Here is a 26,179-nt window from a genome sequence, read left to right as displayed (position 1 = left end):
GCCTTCTACTTTGGATCACTGTTCAACTGAAAGGTAAAAAAATAATGTTTTGCTATATGTATGCAGAATCATCTATTTGCATTAATGCAACTAGAACCCTATGGGATCTGATGCATATACACTGCATATTTTTTTAGTTTTATACTTTTCCCTTTTGTGGAATGACCAAGATGCAGTTGACCCATAGACATCTCCATTGCTTTTTTTTAATACCAACTCTGTAACACTTTCAAAGATGCCACTGGTCTCATTCCTAATACGGTTTTCCTCCTTGCCCAGTACTTCAGTTTGCAGGGACAGCATGATCGATGCAGTGTGGATCTTAACCATGCTCAGAATTGAGATATTGTGGGTCCTAAAACTCTTTTTAAGCTCTTCTTCTGATCTGTGCCTTTTCATAACTTTATCCCTAAACTTTGAAAGCTCCTTAGTCTTCATGGATGAATTTTTGCTTGAAATTAACCGACAGGTAGTCCTTACAGGCAGAAACAGAACTTGAACTTGAACTTTATTGCCATATGTAACCTGTACATGTACTGGTACAATGGAATTCTTACTTACAGAAAGTCTCTTGATTGTTTAAGCAAGTGTAAAAACACAAAGTGCAGACAGTGTCAAGACAATATACAAACAGTAGACAATGTATAAGCAAACAAGTAAACAGTTTGAATGTAAACAATGCAGACATGTAAACAATGACTGGAGATGTGCAATAAATAAGACATCAGAATGAGGTAGGTGGTGTAGGTGTGGTCCGAGGATCATGGCTAAATGTGTTCGCCAATCGCACTGCTTGTGGATAGAAGCTATTGAAGAATCTAGTGGTAAGTGTCCGTATGCTTTTGTATCTCTTGCCTGAGGGCAGAGGGGTGAAGAGCTCATGCCCGGGGTGGTGACTGTCCTCTGTGAGGGCCAGAATTCTACCACAGCAGCGGTCCTCATAGAGCTGTTTAATCTCTGTGAGACCACAGCCGTTGATCTTCTGGATCACATTTACAATTATCTGCAGTGCTTTTCTTTCTCGAGAAGTGGTGTTGCCGTACCACACAGTGATCCAGTTGCTGAGGATGCTCTCGGTGGTGCAGCGGTAGAAGTTCACCAAAACAGGTACTGGCATCCACCATCATTTGAGGCACCTCAAGAAATAAAGGTGCTGCTGAGCCTTCTTCAAGATAGAGTCCATGTGCACAGTCCAGGTTAGATCATTAGAAATGTAAATTCCCAAAAACCTAAAGCTGGTGACTGTTTCCACTTCTGTTCCATCAATACTGAGTGGGCTCTGAGTGTGTGGCCTGTGTATCCGAAAGTCCACTATTAGCTCTTTTGTGTTATTTACATTCAAGTCCAGGTTATTGCTATGACACCACCTAAACAGCTGTATGACTTGTAAGTCCTGTAAGTGGACTCATCATCATCGCTGATCAGGCCTATTATAGTGGTGTCTTCAGCAAACTTCATGATGCAGTTGTTGTTGTGTCTTGCTGTGCAGTCGTGAGTGAACAGGGAGTATAACCTTGGACTCAGACAGCAGACTTGTGGGGTGCCAGTGCTCAGGGTGAGTGGTGTTGATGTTTTATTACCTATCCGCACCACCTGGTCTCTTGATTAGGAAGTCCAGCAGCCAGTTGCAGACAGAGTTGCACAGACCTAATCCCCTGAGCTTTTTCACTAGTTGACTGGGTATGATGGAGTTGAATGCTGAACTGTAGTCCACAAACAGCATTCTCACATACAGTACGAGTTCTAAGTGTCCAGGTGTTCCAACACTGTATGTAGAGCCAGGGAGACAGCATCATCAACTGATCTGTTGTTCTGGTAGGCGAACTGCAAGGTGTCCAGGGACTCTGTGATTGAGGAGTTGATGTGTGACAACACCAGCTTCTCCAAGCATTTCATCACCGCAGATGTTAATGCAACTGGGCGATAATTGTTCAGGCACGTCACTTTTGCCGTTTTGGGTAGTGGAACAATAGTGGGTTTTTTTAAGCAAGTGGGAACAATGGACTGTGACGGAGGAGTTAAAGATGTCCATAAACACTGTGGTCAACTGGGCTGCACATGTCCTAAGGACACAGGGTGGTATCCCATCAGGCCCTGCAGCTGAGAGTTTCAGAACAAACTCGCCCTGTACACTTTGGGTCTTCTCAGCAGTGTTCGTGTTCAGAGCATTAAAGCGGGCATAGAAATGGTTCAGCTCGTCCGGCAGGAATGTGTTGTTCGTGTCGATCTCCTGGCTGCAGCCCTTGTAGCCTGTGATTGACTGTAATCCCTGCCACAGCCTCCAGGTGTCAACGCTCTGCGTTTCAAGCCGCACTCTGTAGCTCAGTTTAGTGCGTTTTATGGCTTTCTCTAATGCATACCATGATTCCCTCTACAGCTCTTTGTCCCCCAATTTAAGGTGGATCTATCTTTTATTTTATTTCAAATGTCGTTGTTGAACCACGGTTTCTGATTGGGAAATGTCCTAATTTTCTTTTCTGGTACACAAATGTCGGTGCAGTATTTAATATAGCTAGTGACCGCGTCCATATACTGCGTCCCAGTCTGTACAATCAAAGCAGTCTATTAACCTGCTTTCTCCCTCTTCAGACCAACAATGCACTGACCTGTCCGTAACGGGGGAGGTCTTCAGCCTCTGTTTGTACCCAGGAAGCAACAGGAGAGCGATGTGGTCCGACTTACCGAAACTCAGTTTGGGAAGCGCTTTGTATGCTCCTTTTATTGTTGTGTAGCAGTGGTCCAGAATATTGCCTCCTCTTGTTGGTACATTGTGAATGTATTTTTGCAGTACCTTCCTCAGATTGCAGTGGTTGAAGTCCCTGACTACAATTGAGACCGCATTCTGGGTGGGAGTTTTCATGCTTGCAGATAATGTTGTGGAGTTTGCTGTGTGCTGATTCCACACAGGCTTGAGGTTGAATGTAAACGGCTGTAATAATGGTGGCCGAAAACTCCCTCAGCAAATAAAAGGGTCGACATTTTATTAATCAGATAGGTATACTGATTGTGAAATAATGTGAATTGCTATTATTGCACACATAGGCCATTGAACTAATTTTGTGGTAACATTGTGTCAATAAATTAATTTAGGTTTGTAAAAGCAAAGGGTTTGTAATCACAGCTTTTCCATTTTCTTTCAAACTAATTTTCTATTTACATATTTTTTTGTTTTGAATGTGTGGAGTAGGTTATGTATATAACAAATATTATTTGCTGCTTCAAAGCATCATGACTGCAAGCTTTAAAACAGCAAAATATGGAAACTGAGCAAGAGTCAGAAAACTTTAATTTAATTAGGAAAGATATATAAATATGCAAATTGCTCTCCCTGCAAACACCTCTTAGAACATGCTATTATAGTGATTAGGCTGTCCTGATTCCATGGAAATGTTCCACATGTAAACTATTCACAATAGGGAGAGAAAATTTAGGTCCATCCTTCTAAATATTTACTTTGATGTATCATGGCAAAACACGGTAAAATCATGGTACATGGTACAAGCAGTGCAAAGCAAAGAGAGATTTCCTTAAATCTGATACAAACTATGATAAACCTTGAGACTGGTAAACTGTGGAGAAATTGCAAACACGCTTAAGTTTTCTGCCATAGAATTGGGAGTGCTACATGTTACATTAAGTATTAGAATAAATATATTTTCCAGAGGTGTGAAATTAGATCATTGAGGTGTATAATAATGGACCGATGTAGTTTCACAGTTGCATCCTACTTTCCTTTGTTTTCTCCTACAGAATACTGCAGCACTTCAACACTAACCCTGACGAGTACTCAGTGATTTTCACTTCTGGATGCACCGCAGCTCTTAAATTAGTTTCAGAGATGTTTCCTTGGAAGCCCGCCAGTCAAACAGACACAGGGAGCCTCTTCTGTTACCTGACAGACAACCACACCTCTGTGGTGGGGATCAGGGGAGTGACATCTCCACTTGGAGTAACAAGTGTTCCTGTTCAACCAGAGGAGATTGAAATGACTCAAAGTAAAGAATCGATTAACACTGGGCAGGTACCAAATGGAAAGGTCTCTCAGAATCCTCACCTCTTCTGCTACCCTGCCCAGAGTAATTTCTCTGGAAAGAAGTATCCTTTGAGTTATGTAAAAGGGATCCAGTCTCAGAAGCTGTATCCTTCATGCAAAACAGCAGGCCATTGGTTTGTTCTGCTGGATGCAGCTTGCTTTGTGAGTTGTTCTCCACTGAATCTACAGGTCCATCCAGCTGACTTTGTTCCCATTTCATTCTATAAGCTATTTGGTTTCCCCACTGGTTTAGGAGCCCTGCTCATACGCAATGATAGCATAGGGATCCTAAAGAAGAGATACTTTGGAGGTGGGACAGCATCTGCCTACCTGGCAGGCCAAGACTACTTTGTGCCACATACCTCTGTAGCAAGCAGGTAAGACCATTCATTTATTTTTAAGATAAAGTAATTAAGCATGCAGGTAAAACCATTAAATCTGACTTATGGTGACCATGTGAACATAAGGACTTGCTGTTTTAAATGTATACTGCAACACGATCAACATGCTACAAACGTCTCTCCCAGAGTCAAATTTTAATGCTACACACAAATACAGTATCTGTGGCTTTCAGCAGACAAAATCAAAACACATCTGAAGGCTGTAGGTTCTCAGTGGGTCCCTTTCTTTATATGGGTTGCAGGCTCAAGTTAGACCAATAAACAAGATGTCCAGGGGATCTGCAGTTGCTTGGTTACCGTGCTTATAGATAGAGATATCATCAAATGTTACAGGAGTTGTCACCTACAGTACATATCACACATTTATCCTTACTGCCAATCAGGGAGTGTAATTTTCTTGAGCCTTTAAGTATTCCTCTGTTATATTTTCTTTTTTTTTTAATTGTAACAAACGTATGTAAAGGTTGCTTACCAAGTAACATCTGTCGGTTAAGAAATGTATCTCTTGTTGTTTTGTTTGGAGCAGCATTGTTAGCAACAGTAATTGCAATAGGCCCTCAAGCTGGCACTGTATTTATCACATATACAGAATTATTAAATCAGTGCCCAAGAGCCTATACTATGCATAGTTTTGTTATTGCTTCCTTGGGATCTAGTAGAGGCAAAAGAGATGGAGATGTGGCTTCTATATGGTATTCCAGAATACTTTAATGGAATAATGGAAATTTTGTCATGTGAAGGTTACCCAGCTCACCTCTACAGAGCTGCTGACCTCCTGTATCAGCTTTCCTTTCAAACAATCAATGAAAGCCTTGGTCTTGCAACATAATGCTGTCATCATTAATTCACAACATTATGTTTTGGCTTGATTTCAGAAGTTCTATTTTTGCCTATTTGCATTTTAATTAAAATGTAAAAAGTACACAGATACACTCTCACAGTAGTCCACGTGAAGCTTATACTTCTTATCCAATATACAGAAAAATTAAGTAACTCAAATTGCTTTATTTGCTTCTGTTAATTTGTCACAGAAAACAATGTAACACTAAGGAAATTAAAAAAAAACTTGTTCATGTTATCAATGAATTAAACAGTGGGAGAAGAATGTGCAGATTACAAAAGTGGTTAATTAAATATATCCTTTTAACAGTGAATAGTTAAAAAGATTTGCTTGTTAAAAGAGATTCTCCCATCTCAGAGCAAGGCACCAAATGGACTAGATGGACTGACCTCATCTCATTTGTAACTCTTCCACTATTTTTACATCAACATTAACATGCTCGAGAAAATTAGGTGTTGTTTTCCTGGATGTGCACATGTTGTGTACACTTTTTCTGTCACATGAGGCACTGCTGTTTGTAACTTTAATTATAATTTTCCCAGTACATCTATGCAGCCTATTTAATGTATAGTACATTCAAAATCAAATGGTAATTTTATGAGTACACATTAGATTTTAATATACTATAAAGAAAGTATTGTATGTACTCCTCCTTTTGACAGTGTTAAAATAAAATCCTTCTTACTATGGAAGAGCTTACAACACCTGCATATCCCAAGTCCGCCATACACACACAAACAAACTGTATAAGTATAGTACACGCCAGTAATGTACTATACCACATGTCCAGAAACAGTTGGTTAAGCCTGTGTGAACATATGGCCCAAAACAGAAGCTGCAGTCTCACAGTTTGAACAAACCCATAGGAGCATATTTGCTTTTGATTAAGGTGGGCACATGTCTTTTTCAGAACACTGTCTAAGCTTTTCATTCAGTTTGATTAGGGTTTGATTTCATTGCTTGTTTTCATGATTTATCTTTCCATTTAAAATATCTAGTTGTGAGTTACTTAAGCTTCATAATTTATGAGATTCTGAAGAGTCGTCAGAATTAATTTTACCCGTAATACTGTCTTCCAAAAATCATTAATTTAGAAATCTTAACTGTTTTTGGATGAAGCAGTCCCTCGAGGGCTGTAACATAATGTTGATATAAAATGAAATGATTAAGTAGACCCTGGGAATGAGGATTTATTTATGGAATTGATGTAGCTTACAATTTTATATCTTTTCAGCATTATCAGAAGAATCCAAACTGTGTTGCTGTCTGGTTGTCTTGTTATAACTGACGTGTAATTCAAATAATACTGTCTCATAGATATAAATTAAACTATTGTTAATGTGTGTGGATAATTAGATGATGTTTAGAGATGCTACCCAAGATTCAAGTTAAACATTACACAAGAGAAAATTAGGTTTATGTCACGGATGTCCAAAGGGACTAACCGTGGGGAGCAGGAGAGCGGAAAAAGACCCATATGCGTAGCGGCGAGACGGGAAAAAGGCCCAGGCTCATAGTGCAAAGAGTTCAGGAATGCCGTATAGAAACCTATGCCCTCAGGGAGCGGACGTGGGGCGCCCTGGTGCTAGGCGGGTCTCAGGACATCCGAACGTCAATGCTGAGTGAGGACAGAGTGCAAGACCCGGAAATATATAAACTGGGGACAGGACAGAGAAGGAGCGCCCTCTGGCTGCAGAGGGCGTGACAGTTTATTCTTAATGTTTTAGCTTTGATGTCTTTTATCATTTTTCATATTTCAAGTTCAAGTTCAGGTTTATTTGTCAATCCAGCCATATACAAGTATACAGAGGAGCAAGATATAGTTCTTCAGGTCTACGGTGCGAATACAGACAAGACACTGATAAGACAATGGTATAGACAATTTCGACATAGCCATTTCTGACAGGGTACAGGGTACATAAAGTGCAATGTGCGTAGTGCAATTAACTTTACAGGATTGTGCAAAGAATTGTGCAAATAATACATCAGATAGTATGCCTGACATCAGGCAAAAAAGAACTAAGTTTCCAGATTTGGAGTAGGTGCAGTAGGTACCAGGGTGTTGAGGAGCCTGACAGCCTGTGGAAAACAGCTGTTATGGAGTCTGGTGGAGCTGGCCCATATACTGCGATACCTGTTACCAGATGGTAGGAGGGCAAAGAGGTTGCAGGAGGGATGGGAGGGATCGTCCACAATACTGGAGGCCTTGTGTGTGCAGCGGTTGTGGTATATGTCCTGAGTGGACGGAAGGGAGGCTCCAGTTATGTTTCCTGCCTTATTAACAATTCGTTGCAGGGACTTGCAGTCTGAGACCTTACAATTCCCAAACTAAACAATGATACAGTTTGCAAAGGAACAAGTAATAGGTTTAGTCCATGTTGAAAAGAGAAGAGAGAAAACACCACGTTTCGTCTGTGAAGCCTTCTTCAGGTGTGAGCTTCTCTCTTCTCTTTTACCAAGTCCCTGGTCTTGCGAGAGCAAGAGTTCCCACGAATTGTGATGTGATGTGGCTCTTCCTGCTCAATAGTCACTGTAATGATTAATGTAATGTGATATACAAACGAATAAGTGCAGGTTGGTTGTGCAGCAGACATTTCACCACAGTAATGTTCCAAGGTGATCTGCATACAGAGTTAACAAGTACATTGTAGCATTTGTAAGCAAAACCGTCTTGAAATCAAGAACTACTGTATATTTTTGTTGAATTAAAAGAGAGAGTATTCACAAGCCTAATTGTTTACAATTTAATGCCACATCACATCACTGGAAGTTTTGTTGTGCTGTGCATACCTGGCAATTTAATCTACTATTTTGTGATGTAAATTGGACATTTTACAAGTTACTTTGTACATTTTAGTTTGTGGCCTGAAATGCACTCATCGATACTGATTCTTTCTAACCCCGAAACATAAAAATAACATTTCAGTTCCCCTTTAAAAAATCACAAGGTATGAATCATATGTTATGTTACACTTAGTACAGTATGTGAATAACATATGGTGCATCTATTATTCACTCAAAAATAAGCATTTATAAAAATGATGTGGTATAAACAATCATAGCCATTCCAGAAAGTATGTTCATCAGCTGCTACATCATGATAGTGTTTAGTCATGGTATGGGCTGATGTACACAATCAGCACATTTAGATAAGATCACTTTATTAGCCATTTACAATTTCTTGCATTAGGAATTTGTCTTTTCACGTACCCTAGCTTGCTCTCCATGAGACACACAGGCACACAGACGGGGAGAAAGAAGCTTGGGGTCAGAGCACAGGGTTAACCATTTATATGGTGCCCCTGGAGCAGTTGGGTTTAAGGGCCTTGCTCAGGGGCCCTCTGCTGGCCACAGGATATGAACTGGCAACCTTCTAGCCACAGGCGCAGATCCTTATCCACCGTGCCACTGCTCCGCCCAACTTATTGCCTTGTAGCCTGGTCTTGTGAAATCACAGAAATTGTACAAGGCTGGGCCTTGTTAGTGTATTAGTGCTTGGTTAAGAGAACACCAGGAAAAAAACATTTAGCTTAGATTGCTGCTCAGTCTCTATTCATAGGAAAGATTGTGGCTGTATTGTAACTGGGGAAGCTGCTCTAGGATGTGTGACATTAAAGTGAGGAACTAACTTCTTAGCCACAAAAGATCACATGGCACACTAGTGTCCTTGCTAATTTTACCCTGGGCTTAAGTTTACTGGCCAGGCTCTGAATCCCCTTTCAATTAAATATTGAAATTAATATTTCAATTAAAAAATCAGTTTCTTCTATATCTGACCTGCTATCTATGTTGTGGGGCTGTGGCTCATAAGGGCTGCTACACATCAATCCAGTCGGTGCTGCACTTCTGTTTTTGTCCCATCGGGATAAAACTGCTATACAAAATAAGTGGAACTGTTCAAATGTGATAAAAATAATAAGCTAGTCTCACAAGTTCTCACTGGAGTTTAAATGAAATGATATAGTGGGATACTGCATGACAGCCATTCCAGATTGCTGGAAGAAACAGTCTTGAGCCGTTTCTACTGAATCAGACTATCCTGGTATTGAGTACAGTTGGCCAATTCTTTGCTGTTCACAAGTGCTTCTTGAAAGATGGTAGCACTTCCACAGTCTAGTAATAGAGACTACCTATATATACTCTGGATTGAATGCTTACATTGAAGGATTCCTGCCGGCAACATTCCCAAAGTGAATTCTCTCACCATTTCACTAAGCTACAGCATTATTACAGTATAAATGAAATCATTAAACTAGTCTGTTGCTTATGCATGCACACGTCACCTACAACAGTCTTGTTTCTTATTGTTCATGTTCTGTATACCTTGACATTTCATACTCAGAAAGTAAGATCATAAAGGGACATGAGCTTATTGAATGTTGTACCATGCGTGCAGTGCCTTTATAAAGTATTCATATCCACCTCTCTCAACAATTGCAAATATTGTATAAAATATTACAGAAATTCGAATGCATTGAATCCCCCCTCCCCCCCCCCCCCCGATTCGGACAACATGCACGATAATTTAAAGGGGTAAAAATATGTTATTGTATAACAATGTTATGAAAAATAAAAAACGTTTTCATTCCCCTGAGCCAATAATTTGTGAATATGATCTTTTGCAGCTTTCTTGTTTTCTTTTAAATTACTGTACATGTAAAAAATGTCCAGCATATACACCTTTGAGACTTTTTGTGAGTGTTTAAATGAGCTTTGCACATATAGATTTGGGGAATTTCCCTCATTCCTCCTTGCAGATTTTCTCAAGCTCTGTCAAGTTGGATAGGTAGCATCTTTGAACTGTAATCTTCAGGTCCTTCCACAAATTCTTAATGGGATTGATGTCTGGGCTTTAGCTGGGCACAAGGACATTCACCTTCTTGTTCTAAAGCCCCCAGTGTCACTTTGGCTTTATGCTTGGGGTTGTTGCCCTACTGGAACATTAATTTTTGCCCCAGTCTAATGGTTTGCCCCAGTCATTTGCTGGCTGACGCAGGTTCTGCTCAAGTATTTGTTTGTATTTGGCTCCGTTCATTGCTCCCTCTATCCTGACAAGCATCACAGTCCTTTTCACTTAAAAGCATCTTTATAAAATGATGTGGCAACATACCATGCTTCTCATAGTAGGAATGATGTCAAATGGGGGCTGAGCTGTGTTTTGTTTGTTCCAGGCACAGTGCCTTACATTCAGGCAAAAGAGTTTATTTTTTGTTTCATCAGACCAGAAAAACGTTTGCCACAATCTTAGGGTCAGCTGCATGCCTTCTTGCAAATTCCATTTACATTTTGCCACTCTCCCATAGAGACTAAATCTACAGTATATATTGCTGCATGGATTATTATAATTCGGACACATTCTACCATCTCAGCTATGGAATTCTGTAGTTTTTCAGGGTTGTCATTGGGTTCTTTCGTCACTTCTCTGACCAAGGTCCTTCTTTCCCGGTTGCTAAGTTTGGGAGGATGCACTGTTCCAGGAAGATTCTGAGTGGTTCTGTATTCTTTCCATTATTGAACCTGACTATGCTCATGGGACTTCCAGCACCCTAGATGTGTTATAATATCCCTTTCCAAATATGCATCTGTATACTTATATCACAGTGTTGTATGGACAGCATCTTCATCTTGGTATAGTTTCTGTTCTAACATGCACTGTCAACTGATGGTCATTATGCAGTATGGACAAGTCTTTTTCTTCAAAGATGATGTCAATCAAGTTAACTGACCACAGATGGATTCCATTCCAGTTTCAAAGTGATCTCACAATGAAATTAGATGCAACTGGGCTCAAATTGGAGTGGCATAGCAAACTAGGTGAATATACTGTATACTGTATCAGATCAATGCATTTCAATGTTTTCATCTTTTCTTTTAAATTACCGTACATGGACAAAATGTTCAGAATTTCAGTTTCATTTTCATTTAGAGTAATTTGCGTATATCAGTGACAAAAAAAACCCTCTCATATGTATTTCATGTATTTATATGAGTTTGCAACGAAACTAATTGAAAAACCCAAGAGCCATGAATAATCAGCAATCATTACATAGTTGGTAATAAGACATGGAAAAAAAAGTTCAAGTAGGCAATAAATAAAAGAAACACAAAAATATAGTGATAGTGATAGAAATACTTTGCATCATATAAGACAGATACATGCTTATATATAATCACCAGTTTTTCAGATATGTTCTAGACTGCTGTCTATTCCTGGATAAGGAATTATTAGGAAATATCAGGAAGAGGGTTCACTGAAATTGCTTTGTTCTTGGATAACCCACGTGGATGTCATGTGCAGTGACTGGTGACTCAATGGTAGTGTTAAATGGCCATCATCTCGCATAAAAATGCTACCATTATTTTGAACAGATAACCCCTCCCATAGGTTTAATGTTTTTTTGTGTGTGCAGTTTTAGCAACAACAGGACAGAAGATTTTAACAGAATCATCTTGCAATAGAAATAGAAAGCAGGTGAAGAAAATGGAATGTGGAAAATGGAATACATAAAAACAATAATGTATATTTGATTGAAGTATAAGAGTAGCTATTTACTATTTCAGCTAGGAAACCTCAGCATATTCACCCCTTCTTACAGAGTGACAAAACTTGCATAGCTGCTTCAGTAAAAGGAAACTGATAGGCACGTGAGTGCTAGTGTCTGTGTGTTGAAATATTGATGTGCAGTGCTGCTCTGCAGACTCTGTGGCTAAAGTGAGAGGGGTTAGTGGTGTGTGTGTGGTGGGGGTGAGTGTAGGGCAGTGGTGGCTTGTATGCTCAGGAGAAGGGCAGCAACACGAGGGCTAATAGAATCTATAACAAGTACTGACATGCAGCTGCATAGCTGAAAAATCGCCCAAGAGAAAAACCTACCAGAGAAAAAGAATACTAATGGATGTAAAATGAGGAGAGATTCTTAATTCATGTGGAAAACATTAAAAATTGAGTTACTGCATATACGAAATCTATGTACTGAATAATCTTTTTTTCAGTTTTTCAGTTCACGTGTCTTAACAGTACAAAGCAGAAGTTTATGTTTAGCCTGTGTGAATTTCCCATGTTGCATTCATGCCGTTGATTATGTTAAAGCAGATTTGTTAATAACATATTGTTTAATATGAAGGCAATCTTCAAACTGCAGAATAATAGTACAGCAACTTAGATGTCCTGTATACTCTATAGAGCCATTATATCGGACTCCAAAGATACATTTCTACTAGTTCTACAGAAAGTAAATGAACACCTGATGGAGTGCATTGAACCTTAGAATAGTGGATGAAATTTCAAATCACCATTTATAAAAACAACTTCATGAAGGTTACAGGGCATGAACAGACATCTGTTCTCTTTCACCACTTCAATTCCTATATGGTTATAACATCAGAACTGGTATAGGAGCAAGAGTCGTGATTAGAGCACTAGGTTGTCAGGCTGAGTTCATCACAGTCTCATGGAAAGCTGCTGTTGTGTGCCAGGATGAAATACTATTAGGGTGGGCTGGGGTCTCAAATGTCATTTGTGTCATGCAGAATAATATGGCAACAGGGAGTACAAATGGGTTAATTTTAGACAGAGGTTAGAAAGAGAAGTGTTTTCTTTAAGTAAGACTGCCATTGTTGTGTGGGAATTAGTGATGATAGAATCATTGAACTCAAGCCTACTCAATGATAACCGGACTGCCCCTTTGTAAAAAGGGAAATAACTGCAACTATGAATATGTGGGTTTGGAAGTCCCAATTACTGTATTTGTAACTCAAAATTAAGAATTGGAATTCTTAAGTTTGATAATTGCAATAATTAGGAATATATTGTCTGAAAAGAGACAAAATATTGTATCTGGAGCACTAGTCAGGCACAGTGTATTCATACTATACATTGTAATTGGTAAAGTACTAATGTAGCAGAATGTTGAAAGTATATTTTATGCACACAAAACACTAAAGTCTTAATGGATTCCCAGGAAAGTCACTTAAATCTGATATAACTTTTTAGTACATCTTCATTTGGAGAATTTATGAGGCACTTGATCTCAGTATGCATAATTCAAATATCCTCGTAAAATATCCTCACCACCCACCCAAACACACACATGCCCACACAAGCAAACCTCTGCTTTTATTTGTAAAATCCGTACAAAGTGCAGAGTAAGACACTCTTTGATTTTGTGAGCCTACTTTGCAATAATGTAGCTGTACTGAAAATACACATAAAATTTGCCACCGAATGTCACTAAGTTCTACTACAATAATTGTTTAGTACAACCAGCCTTTGCATTCAGCTCCGGTCTTGCTGCTACTAAGAGTAACTACAAGGCACTGAACTCAGTTTTGAATGTAAGAAACAACAATCTGCTCTATGATTTTCCAAGTGCCAAAAATTGTACTGGGTGGCAGCACCTTAGTGGCAGGATATATATATACTTTTGGAACCTAGAGCTTCAAGCTGCTTCATATTCCGGGAGCAAGCGGTTTGCCAGTACATACTGTAGGTGTGCTGAGACCTGCATGTGTGCTGCCAAGGATGCAGTGAAGTGACAGCTCCTGCGACACAGGCAGCAGACCCCACGGTATGCCTCGCAAGTGAACTGATGTCACAGATTAAAATAGAGCTCGCTGTCACTGCAGCTCCAGCATTAGCCAATAAAGAAGATCTCACTACTCTAAGGGAACCGTTTTGAGTAGGAAGGATTCACATCTTTTCCTAGTGTTCACACAAGCAAGGGACCCAAGGGCAAATTTAATATAGCTGGCCCACTAATCCACTAATTCAGTCCTGCAGCCTGCTGGTGGTTAATTCATATATAAAGACTGTGCTATATTATTCTCTGTTTGGTTGTCCCAGACCTATGCGTTTATAAAGCCCAGATAAACGTGATAAAATAGAAGTGTCTGTATGTTTAAATTTCCCTGCAGCATATGGAATCGTTGCCAGTATATCAAGCAGGAGCTCTGCATTCAGCATCTTCTGATATGTGCAATGCTTACTCACCCATGAGTTTTACTATCAATAAAATCATGTTGTGTAAAATTGAAAATAGAATGTACTGTAGAAAAAGGCATAATGCGTACACGTGCTTGTGAATGTGTGTATGTGTTTATCTGCAGGTGAGAATGAATGAATAATTTACAGTATATATGTGAATACAATGACCATGAAAACAAAAGTATATTTATGTGTATTTATACAAAGCACACAGCAAGATTCTGTTCTACTATTTACATTCAAAATTGCAGGTGTTTTCATTTGTCAACCTACAGAGAGAAAATTACCACTGAACACAGTTAGAAGATGGTTGTAGTACCGTACTATGCCTTGGTATTTTTTAGTTTTATTGTTTTTATTGACAAGCCATCAACACGTTATATATTTTATTACAAATATAATGCACGGTGGAAACTGTGAAGGCAATTATCATACAGTAAGTTCACAATTACTGTATATACAAAATTATATACATTTTCAGGATAAAGTAGCAGTATTTAGATGGGAATTGAATTTTAGCCTTTCGGCCATTCAGATTTACAAGAGACAGCATAATTATGTAAACGTCTATTAAGCAGCTTCTGCCTGTAAAAGCTTAAGGTATTAAGAATCAGATTTCAGGTTTCTGTCAATCTATGTGTGGTTCTACCTCCCTTCAATCTGACTCATTTTACTGTAGCTTCCAAATGTTTGTATCCCCTCAAATAACTGTAAATGTTGATTTAGCATGAAAATCCATCTGTATAGACAGACTTTTTTTGCTAAAGTCTGATAACTATCTACAGTATATTGTATGGATAAATAGAGAATCTTTCAGAACTGTTTCTTCTACCAGTAATGTTCAGTCTGTGTTATATTAACCATCCTTTTGCTTTGGTAATATGCTTCCCATATCCTTTTAAAAGGTGTACAGCCTGCATTGTGACCTGTTTTCTTAAGCTCATGTTATATTTCAAACTGTGAATGCTAGTATATCCCATCAGGAACGCCCCTTTTCGGATCTCTTATCCTTGTAGTCATTGAGGATGATGCATATTTTCTATTGTTATCCGTTTCTGAAGTCCATTTGCCATCAAACCTGAGTTTCATGACAAAAGGCATCAGAAAACATTGTAATCCATCTATTCTTCAGTTATAATTGTCATGACGCCGAGGCCGAATTGTTTGTGTTTTCTTGGACCCTATGCGATAACTCCCTAGTTTCAAGAGCCATGTTTCAGAGAAAGTCGGGTTTACTTAGCTGAGTTGAAAGATGAGGTGTCGTAGTCAGGGTCAGAGCACAAGGCCGGGAAGCAGGGAGTATTCAGAAGTATTAAAGAAACCAGGATGATCTCAAGGATGAGAGCTGGGAGCTCCACTGGTTAGACCAATACTGAACAATGAAGTACGGGTAAGGAGTCCTTAAGTAGCGAGTAGCTGGGAGGTGTGGTGCGGGATAAGGGACATGGTTGGATAATTAGGTAGTGCGTTGGTTTTTGCGGGAATCTGTGCGCGTGGGAATGTGTTGACAATAACTCAACAGAAGGACCAATGGCCATAGGGAATGTTTGTGTATTTGTAGTTCTCGTCCTCTCTGAATTGCTTTCTCAGCTGATAAAATGTCTCTTCCTGGTGCAAAGATTTCTTTGGTGGAGGTTAAGCTTTTAAGTGTTCAAAGATAATAAAGATAGAAATAAAATTTTCAGTATTTGCAATAGTTGTTCTTAAATACAGTATATCTTCTGTGTAAAATTATTAACCATACTGTACATCTGTGACTTATCAAGCAATGCATGTTATTTGGTGTGACTCATTCCAAGAAAGATATTTTAATGCAGTGCACTTTTTTTTTTAAATTGAACTTGACACAGTAGTGTTCTTTTATTTCTAACTGGAAAAAAAGAAGCCAAAGAGAAACAAATGTGTCCTTCCTAGTCTCCTTTGGACTTCTTATTTTCCTCTTCTTTACAGCTGTCAGTGTCTGCTTCTTTATTTAAGGCAGCTTTCAATGGCTCATTCGTCTTTCTCAGCACTTGCAGCTGTCAGTGTCGTTGCTGCTTGGCTCATCTGCAGAGCCTTGATGTGCTGCTTTTCTCCAGCTCACCTTTCACACACCTACTGAAAAGAGTACTGGGTTTCTATAGAGAGAATTGCAGCTACAGCTTATCAAGACAGTAACTAGCGGCAGCTGTGGTCTCCCAGACGAGCAATAGCTGACACCCTGTCACACCACTGTACCATCTTTGTTGCATGCCTTATTCTAAAACATATCCTGTCTAATCATCTACCACTTTTCATACAGCCATCTCCAGATTTCTCTGGTTTTCATTCCACCCTGGTCTTAAGTAATAAATTAATTATTTTGAATTATGTTAAATCATCATTTTTTTCTTACTCACTTTCTAATTGAAAAAAAAATGTAACCTGGAAGATACTGTCCTTCTAGAAACTCTTGTATGTCTTTTGAGTGTAGTTTTCAATCAAGAAGCCTTTAGGTTAGACATTGACATTCTACTTGAAAACCTTACAACATGCTTAGTGTTGGTGTTTAGTTTGGGTGTTTAGTAGATTAAAGGTGTCACTAATTTGCAGTAAGTCAAGACATCCAGGTCAGCACATTTACTCTGCGGTACCCAGCCCAATTGTTGGCCACTGCTTGAGGAGTCCTGGGCATAGTTGGCAAATGACATGTAGTAGGCCAGACTTGAACCAGTGAGCTCATGTTTTTGTCTAGGCTTAGTGCTATGTGTAAAACAGTAGAGAAAATGCACCTTGAACAGTTTTGATACAGTGATGACTGTTTTCATAAAGAATATTGTTCTGTGTTTTTCAAAAAAGATCAAATCTGTGAAAATATTTCACATTTGCCAGAGAAATGCCAGAGAAAATCAAATTATAGAATTCAGTGTATTAAAATCTTTATTCCGACTTTAAAGAAATAAAAGTTAACACCTTGCCAAAGTCCGTGTGATCACTGCTCTTGATGAGGGTGTTTCACTCCTTCCTCTCTTGATACTGTATTTATGCAACTTTCCTTGAATGAGAAGCTTAGAGATGCTCAATTAAACTGTGTTGACAGTGGGCTATTAATTAGATGGTCCTGACTAGCTCTGTCTTCAAGACATCCTGCTGCAGCTTCTCCTGGATTTTCACACTTTCGTTTTTTTGTGGAAATTGTGTCCTTTGTGTTGTTCTATCTTTTATTTGTAAATGTGAAATGTAAGGACACCTTCTTTAGCATACTACACAAAAACACAAAGTACTAGACCAGATTGAATAAGAAATGCAGTGACATCCCAGAATGTGAGTGTAAAAGCAATCATCACATTCCCAGCAGAAAGACTGTTTTGATCTTAAAAGTGAAACCTAATGAAATAGAGTCACAGAGTTAATCCAGGTGAAATTAAACATTTGAAATACATTTATATTTCAATAAATTGTACACAAAAAATGTAAAATCTTTGAAAAATGTGAGTGAAATGGTGTTCAATTGATATTTTTTATTGTCAATGGAAAAATTGTAATAAGATTCTTTACATACACATGGCGTATATTGTTAACCTGGTAAACTGGTAAATACAATTTAAAGAATATATGTTATTGAAATATTTTTACTCCATTTGGTTAACCACTCATCAATATAATGAGTCAGAAGGGTATATGTTCTATATTTGTCAAAGAAGAGCTGATCTTAATGAGTGGGAACGGCTGTGGCCTCACTGAGCAAGCTTTGATTGAACTGGACTTTTTGCCACAAGATGAGATTTGTTACAGTAGCTAATGCTTCATTAACTTGTACATCTGGAAACTGTCTCTTTCACTGTCAGCATATTATCCACAGTATCACAAGCACTCACACACATTACTATGGCTGTGATGAGGACATGTCAAAAAATGTATTACAGGCTATTCATTTCCTTACTGCTTGGAGTTTTGTTACTATAATATGAGTCTGAATACTGATTATCAAATGGAATTAGGTGATTCTTAGTCTTTCTTGACTAACATGTCTTGTGTGTGTAATTTTAAATCAGAAGCCCTTTTTTCTGTTGGTTGATGTCATTGTGCAGAAGCATTTAAAATACATTTTTAAAGGGAAATACTGTATCAGGGCACATTGACTGAATGGAGTTTTGCTGAATATTGCCTTTTTCAGCTATACCTGATTAAAACAAAAATGTGTTCTGGCCAACTGGGTCACCAACTCTTAATTGATGGTTTACTCAGATTTTTCCCCTGAGGTTCTCCCCCACAAATTCGAGTGTAATAATTTGGGGGATGAATAGTCTTTTCTGACCATATGGTAGCTGTTCTTGGCCCAACTCCATAATTATCTGGCAAATATACAGTTAATGGAATTCACAACTTAGGTTTGGGAAGGATGACAGCAGCCAAATTCAATTTGTCTCAGCTACCCTAAACAGCTCTATATATACTATAAGCCTTTTTTTCATTTGCAATTATTTTCTGCATCCCTCCTCCACCTTTTCTTCACCTTTGCGGCTACCCCTTGGTTAAGTCCTCATTGTGAATGGCACAGCAATAAGGTCAGGAGGTTAGCCCATAGCCAAGTGGGTTGAGCCATGTTTACTATAACTAAACACTCAATAAATATTTTCATTCTTGTGTGTGGTTATCCCTCATAAATAGAAATGGCAAAATGGCCTTTCTCATATGGGATGGGAAATGTGCCATTTGAAGTATGAGCACAATATGCACAAAAATCAAGAAAGAAAAGAAGAAGAAAGGAGTCAATGTGTCCCACTTATCAAGATACTTTTTCTTTGAACCGTTGGTGTTCATAGTCAGTAGTTCTAATTTAGCAAGACATTACAGTCAAACACACTCTGACAATGTTTGGACACAATCTGGGAGACCACGATTAACAACATCTCATCATGATTGAACAAGCATGATTGTCTGACAAGGAGTATCTCCTGTAGTCACTACTGACTTCCACTTGGAATAATTCATGGCAACCTGTATTCCCTCTAAGCTGTGCAATTGTGTAGCCAGTAAACTTAAAGTTCTGTGCACAAAACATTTCTCGGTCAGCAAGAGCATTTCAGACCTAAAATGGAGAGAAATCAAATGAGGAAACATGGAAAGATTGTATACAGTACCACACCACTTGTCCATTATCATAATATGATTACTGCTTAGTATTACAATATTATCAAATTACCAGGGTAATAAACACAGCTGGTGTCAAACTTGCATACATTCATAGCCCTTTGCTTATCCCTTTTACTGTACATACAGAATCACCTACTCAACAGGAACCATTATCAAATCATTCTCAAGTAACAATGCAACAACTGATTTTATTCTGTATGCTTGAAAGGTTTTTGAACATCTAGATTTCCAGAAAACAATCTCAATAAGTAGTCTGCTTCTGACATAAAATTGCCTATGGATTGTGTACAAGGCATTATTATTTTTGAACAAAATAAGCTTTTGTTTTTTGGGAGGTTCTTGGTTGTTTTGTGTTCCTATACTGAAAATTTAAAGTTATTTTTGTACCCTAAAGCAGTATTTGTGTCTATATTCCCACCTATTAAAAGATTGCTTGCTACGACACCACAACCACCGAGTATGTCTTGGTACAAAATAAATTTAAAGCATACCATACAGTACCCTGTATGCTTCATATTTTGGAGGTCTGGAGGCCTGTTTTCTTTACATGCAAATAAAATTTAAATCTGATGTTTTAATATATCATTCCAAGACACAAAGCAAAAAAATACAAATCCAAATAAAAAAAGAAAAAATCCTACTTTTGTTAAAAAATATGTAGAAGTAAACGGACTGTGCTAAAACATATTTTAGCCTACGTATGTGCACTAGTTATCCCTTTCTTAGGGAAACACACATTTTTATATATTTATATTTGTATTATATTATATTATATTATATTATATTATATTATATTATATTATATTATATTATATCATATTATAAAAATATTTGCATAATTATTTATTGGCTTTCTGAAATATATTTTCGGTTTCAAAAGCTTAGTAACTGCAGTCCTTTAAACAGCACAGAATAGTGATTGACAGCGATCTATTGAAGTAGAACATGGGTGCCTTGCATGAATTAAGCTAACTTGACAGAGTGTCAGTGATAAGTCCATAGTAATTCAGTCATTGTCTGGAGCCACAAAGGTTCCTAAACCCCTGATGGTCATTAATATTTCTTATATTATACACAGTTTTTAAATAATATATACTTAATACCTTTCCTATATGAATACTTAACATTTTCCAATAAATTGCAGGAATCACATCAGTTCAAGAAACAAAATAACAAAGTGTTCTGTTGTCCCTGTTGCTAGGTTTGAAGATGGAACAATTTCTTTCCTGGATGTTATTGCTCTTAACCATGGCTTTGAGGTGCTGGAGACTCTGACAGGTGAGTGAACACAGATCTCACAGGAGAGAATTAAACCAAAGGCATGGGGCTAATTAGAAGTTGTGGGCCATCTGAAGTATTGCACCCAGAACAGAATGAAATATTGGGAACATTTAAAAAGCATGTACTGCATGAAGTGATGAAACAGAAATGAAAGCTTTAGCATTTCATCCATTCATTTCCTAACCACTTCATCCTATTCAGGGTCACAGGGGAACTGGAGCCTATCACAACATGATGTGGGCACCAGGCAGGATACACCCCAAATTAGACGTTAGTCCATTTCAGGGAACACATAGACATACACTCACACCAATTTTCCTAGAAGTCAATTCAACTACTAGTATGTCCTAGTAGGGAGAAACACATAGCACCAGGAGGATAATGTCACGCCCTCCACATCTAGGAGGTGGTCCTGCTCTGTCATGTTCCTAGTTTCCCTGTGCTTTACTTGTTCTTCTGGTGTGTCTTGTTGTCTGGGGCTTTATATTTCCGTGTCTCCCTATCCTCCTCGCTCAGCATTGGGATCAGTTGTCGGGAGGCTCGCCTCTCCAGGTCGCCCCACGCCTGTTATCTGAGGGCTTATGTCTCGCTCCGACTCCGCCCGATACCTTGAGCCCGGACCAAACCCCAGTGTTTGCTCCGTTCCTGCTGCTAAGCATAGGGTTCTTCCATCTCACGTGTCTCTCTCCACGGCTAGCCTCCAACTTCCGTGACAGGATGCCGAGCCTGCTATGTACATCGCGAGTGGCCTCCTGGCCACCCTGGCTTCTATTCCTTTTCTCCCTTTTCTTCTTTCCTGGCTTTTGTTTTTCTGGCTGCCCTGGCTTCTGGTCTTAGTCTTTTTGCTTTTTCCTCGTTTCTATTTTCCTGGCCGCTCTGGCTTCTGGTTTCCCGACTGCCCTGGCTTCTGGTTTCCCGGCCTACTCGGCTTCTGTTTCCTGTTTCCACCTAAACACAGGAAAAACATACAGTAAATAGCCACTCAAATGGTACTCCAGGTCCATAATGCACAATATGCATAATACAATTAACTGTTTAAATGAAATCAGGGATGAAATCTGTTTAACGCAGAAATGTTTACAACCATGGTGTATCAACACACTATTTGTACATCAAATACTGTATATAAATAACTGAACTAAAATGTAGAAGCAGCATACAGGAAGTGTTCAATGGATTTTTAAACTATAGTCAAACTCAGAAAATATTTTTAATAATGTGCTAGGAGATCGGCTGTGTGTTTTAGGGCTAGAGAACTTATGGTGCACTAAACACTTATCTTTATACCTCCTGTGCTTTTCCATGTCATTCCCTGTAAGCTGATAGGTAGATGTTCAGAGAAGCATCTTTTAAGAATAATAGAGGATCTGTCTTTAACTGTACACAACATAAATAATGTAACAATAGTACGACTATCCTTGATGAATAATAAATTGACTGTTGGTAGATAAAACGTATGGCTAGTTATATATCAAAAGGTACAGTATGAAAATATACAAAATATTCTGTATTCTAAATTAAATTAACAGCTGTTTTTTTAGAAGGAGGTGCTAGTTGTCATAGTCCTTTAGCATTTTATGAAGACATTCAAACTTCAAAATATGTTATGTTTTACTCACAGTAAATTTGTAACTTAATAATCTTGATTAAGCGTATAGCAAATAAGATTTAAGTGAAAATGTCTTCAGCCCTATGGGAAAACACAGGTATTCTCTTAACCTCATTTACACTAGGGAATGAATACAAACTCTAGCAGATGTTCATTATTTGAATGCTAAGTCACCCTGAACAGAAGAGCAACTCCAGCCCAGCCTTTCTAACACCTCCACCTAATTACAGTATATAGTTCACAGAACAGTAGAGTTCTAACCATAGAGGTTCCTAAGACTCTTAATATTTGACTTTAATCAAGCTGTGGCAGAACATGCAAATATTTTTTGTTTCATTTGTTTACTTCTAGAATGTGATGAAAACCAATTCTTTTAGGATATTTCTTTAAAACAAAGATGGAATAGGTAAATGTGGCGATTTCTCCTTTAACAAATTTTACAAATTTCTGCATTACATAAGCAGTATTAATAAATTATCAAAGTAGTATTAATCCAGAAAATCCCTTGTGGTTTTTTGTAAAATTACAAAAACAGTTCTTAGGTTTATTTTTGTACACAAAGTAATTAACTAAAATAAAGACCACATAAAACATGCATTACAACTTTACACTAATTCAACAGCTGATTTATATTTAAGTAATTCAATTTAGTCACCTCTAAAGATATAAAATCTGGACAGATTTTTTAAATCCCTCTGGAGTTTCAAGGACATACATAAAATGTTTTATTTATTATCAGTGCGGTTCAAAGATCCTAGACCCTACTTTTCTAGCATCCTACTGTAATTTTATCCACCATGTTTGGCAGATGCTGTTTTTCTCAAGCTGAAAGATGACACAGCCTTGAGGTAGCCTGAGGGATAAATTTAAAAAGCTTATTAGTATCTAGTATCCAGATTCTGCATTTGAAATATTTTTTCCCACACTGCCGTAGTGCTTTAGTATGTAAGCACCCTTTCAAATGTCTGATTATGTTTAAAACTGAAATCACATTATATGGCCAGTGATAGTACAGTTCTGAAAACATGTAAAATGCATACATATGCAGCAAACAAAATACTGTGGAAGGGAAAAGTATCCAATTTGTGTTTTATAAGCAAGATATAATAATGGTTTCAAGGAGGACTTTTGTATTGTTGCAGAATTAAGCAGTCATTGGTCATAAACATCCTGTGGGAGAAAGCTGAGAAAGTTTTCTGGGTGAAAAAGATCTCACTTATCTCATCTACTTCCTTGACATTATTAGTCACACAAACCATTGCAAGCCTGATTTAGACATAATCACTCACATAACCTAAGCAGTTTCTCTCCTCTCAGATTGATTTCTCACAGGTGCATTTCTTGCTTTATGGCAGTATTTGTTTGTGGTTCACAAAAAGTTACATGAAAACCCAACTGGTAGAACCTTTTACACTGAGCTTTAGCTGCATAGATCGGCTAAACTTTGGAATTTAATTTCATTACAACCAGCTGATTTAAACTTCATGGTTATGGATTCCAGACTAAAGGGTGATGGGTTCAGCTTCCAGAACTGCTGTTCCTCTAAGCAAAATGCACAAACACAGTGATGGGGGGGCTGTGGTATTGACACTGAAGAATAGGTGATTTTTCACTTTTCTAATGTTATTGGCTGATGTAACATATACTTATACAGTATTTGTAACAAACTGGGCATGTTGTACATCTGGGTTTTTTAGTCAGTTTTAGTGAAAATGGGTGTCTCCTTGCAATTACTAGTCCAGAGCTCTAACTGCTGTTGCTTGATAGAAGGTGGTTTTCTGTGCAACTCAATGAACTGTAGCTATAAAGAACTGTGTTTTAGAATCTGGTTCCCAGGTGGGAACCAGGTCGTGAACTCATAAGAAGATAATGGAATATTGGATATTTTCTAGTTTTCAAAACATCTTTTTATACTTGTCCAAAATTCTGCATTTTTGTTTTTGTTCTTTACACTTAGTTTTATTTATAAAGCCCTTATGGTAAAGGCCAGCAGCATAACTCTAAACAGAAAATAAAGGAATCAAAGCTTTATTGTTCTATTTGGCAACATCCCACTTGCTTTGCCCTTTCAAGAACATATACAGTAAATAAACTGTACATATATGAAGGAAAAAAACACAACCATAGATTGGCGAAGAAACTTTATTTCTGGGTCAAGGTTTAGATTTATATGGTTATCCCTTCTTCTGATACACAGCTCTCTGCATCTTTACCAGTATGCTGTTGGTAATTTTACTTCCATCTGAATGTGCATTTATCTAGTGCAGACATTCTAATCACCAGCTGAAGGGTGCCATACCCAGCTGTGTTTCACTGCACTTTAATGGATATTTCACATATTAATGGGAAACTACCAAACCTTTGAAGTTAATTGAAATGTTTACCAACTGCAGACTGTAATAAACTCTGATACAAGATATGTATGTATTCGGGATACTGTTCTGTGGCTTTTCACTCAATCGGATGCATTTTCTTTAAATGAGTCACATTTCCTTTTCTTTCTCTCTTGGGGGTCTATTGACTGAATCACTAATACAGCCTCCTACACCCATATTGTACTTGTTCTTGATACTTGGAGCTTTAATGAGAAGATTCATTAATTGAATGTTTGCAGTTCTGGATGTCGTGATTTAGCACTCATGATGAATAGACAGCAATGTAAGTAATCGTGGAGTAACATTTATTGTAAGGCACTTCAGTTGAAAATATGCACTTTCATTATAAATTGCATTTGGAGTATGAACATCAGAATGACTAATGATTAGGAAAGGAACTAGTTCTTATGGACTTAAGGGCATATTTATCAATGATAATGGACTAGCATATAATTTTTACATTATCTGCATAAGGAAAATCTGGCCTTTTAAAAATGGAAAAATATGAATGCGCGTATGCACTGTCAATTACAAATCAGTACTGGGATGTAAGTGATTTTTTATAGTCAATTAAACATGTACAATTTATCAGTTATAGAATATCTGAGCACCAGAGATTTTTATGATTTCAACATATGTACAGTAATTATTTACAGTACAGTACAGTAATTAATTAAGTAAACTCTTTCTGAGTGAAAAGAAAGATGAAAGAGACCAGTATGCCAAGTACTGAAATCCTATACAACAAAAAAAAACATTTATGATGAACACCAACCTTAAATTTAATGCCATGAGTTCAATTAATACTTGTTCCCTTTTCCTTATCTTGTTTTTCTGCAATTCATTCTGTTGTGCATTTCTAAGCATACAACTACTATAAACTAATTTACTATACTAAAAGCTGTAACATTTATGTGTTCTGTCATTATCTCAAGATGGTCTGTCAGTAATTACAGCTAAAGAACTAAAATGAGGTTTTAAATTTATAGGGACATATTTTGATCTCTTGGTGCCTGATTATCAAGCTCAAAGTTGGGCAAAGAGCTATTTGTGCTGCACTGTGATTTTAGGAACATGCTTTGTACACTATTGACAAAGGTCAGCACACCCTTTTGTGCTGTGTGCTTTTTAATGCTTTCGTGTAAAGTGATTCTACACAAACTGTGTCACTGTCTGGCATTTGCATTTATAAAGAGCTCTTTCAGGGAGGCTTTTTCTCAGTTCACACCTCAGAGAAAATGACTCTACAGGCTATAAATATGGAGTGTTAAGTCAAAAGTAAAACTAAAGACTAATATAAAAAAGAAGAACTTAAAGACAAATCATTGTAAATCACTGAGTGTATTTTTGTGCATGAATATATATATATACATGCACAATTAATAATATATTATGAGTGCCTTTCTCATGTGGCACTGTGTATACATATAAAGCGTATACAACTAAAATTAAAATATTGTAAGATGGAAAATGCAAGCTAATCGCTAGAAGAAAAAGTACATACATCATAAAAAGAGAAAATGGAAATATCCTATTTGAGGTTT

The 26,179-nt window shown here is 37.8% G+C and overlaps 1 protein-coding gene across 2 annotated transcripts in view; it reads left to right on the top strand.

The window, feature by feature from the left end:
* The window catches only part of mocos (molybdenum cofactor sulfurase), a 236,771-nt gene that overhangs the window by 111,917 nt on the left and 98,675 nt on the right, over positions 1–26,179 (top strand). For both annotated transcript variants that reach the window (XM_015357181.2, XM_069195015.1), the window contains 2 exons: positions 3,751–4,410; positions 20,572–20,648. In XM_015357181.2, coding sequence (XP_015212667.2) covers positions 3,751–4,410; positions 20,572–20,648 — 737 coding nt within the window. The remainder of the gene's footprint in view (positions 1–3,750; positions 4,411–20,571; positions 20,649–26,179) is intronic.

This window comes from Lepisosteus oculatus, chromosome 10, assembly GCF_040954835.1.
Source record: "Lepisosteus oculatus isolate fLepOcu1 chromosome 10, fLepOcu1.hap2, whole genome shotgun sequence".
Lineage (NCBI taxonomy): Eukaryota > Metazoa > Chordata > Actinopteri > Semionotiformes > Lepisosteidae > Lepisosteus > Lepisosteus oculatus.
The sequence above is the reverse complement of the archived record's forward strand: the minus strand, read 5'-3'. Positions and strand labels throughout refer to the sequence as shown.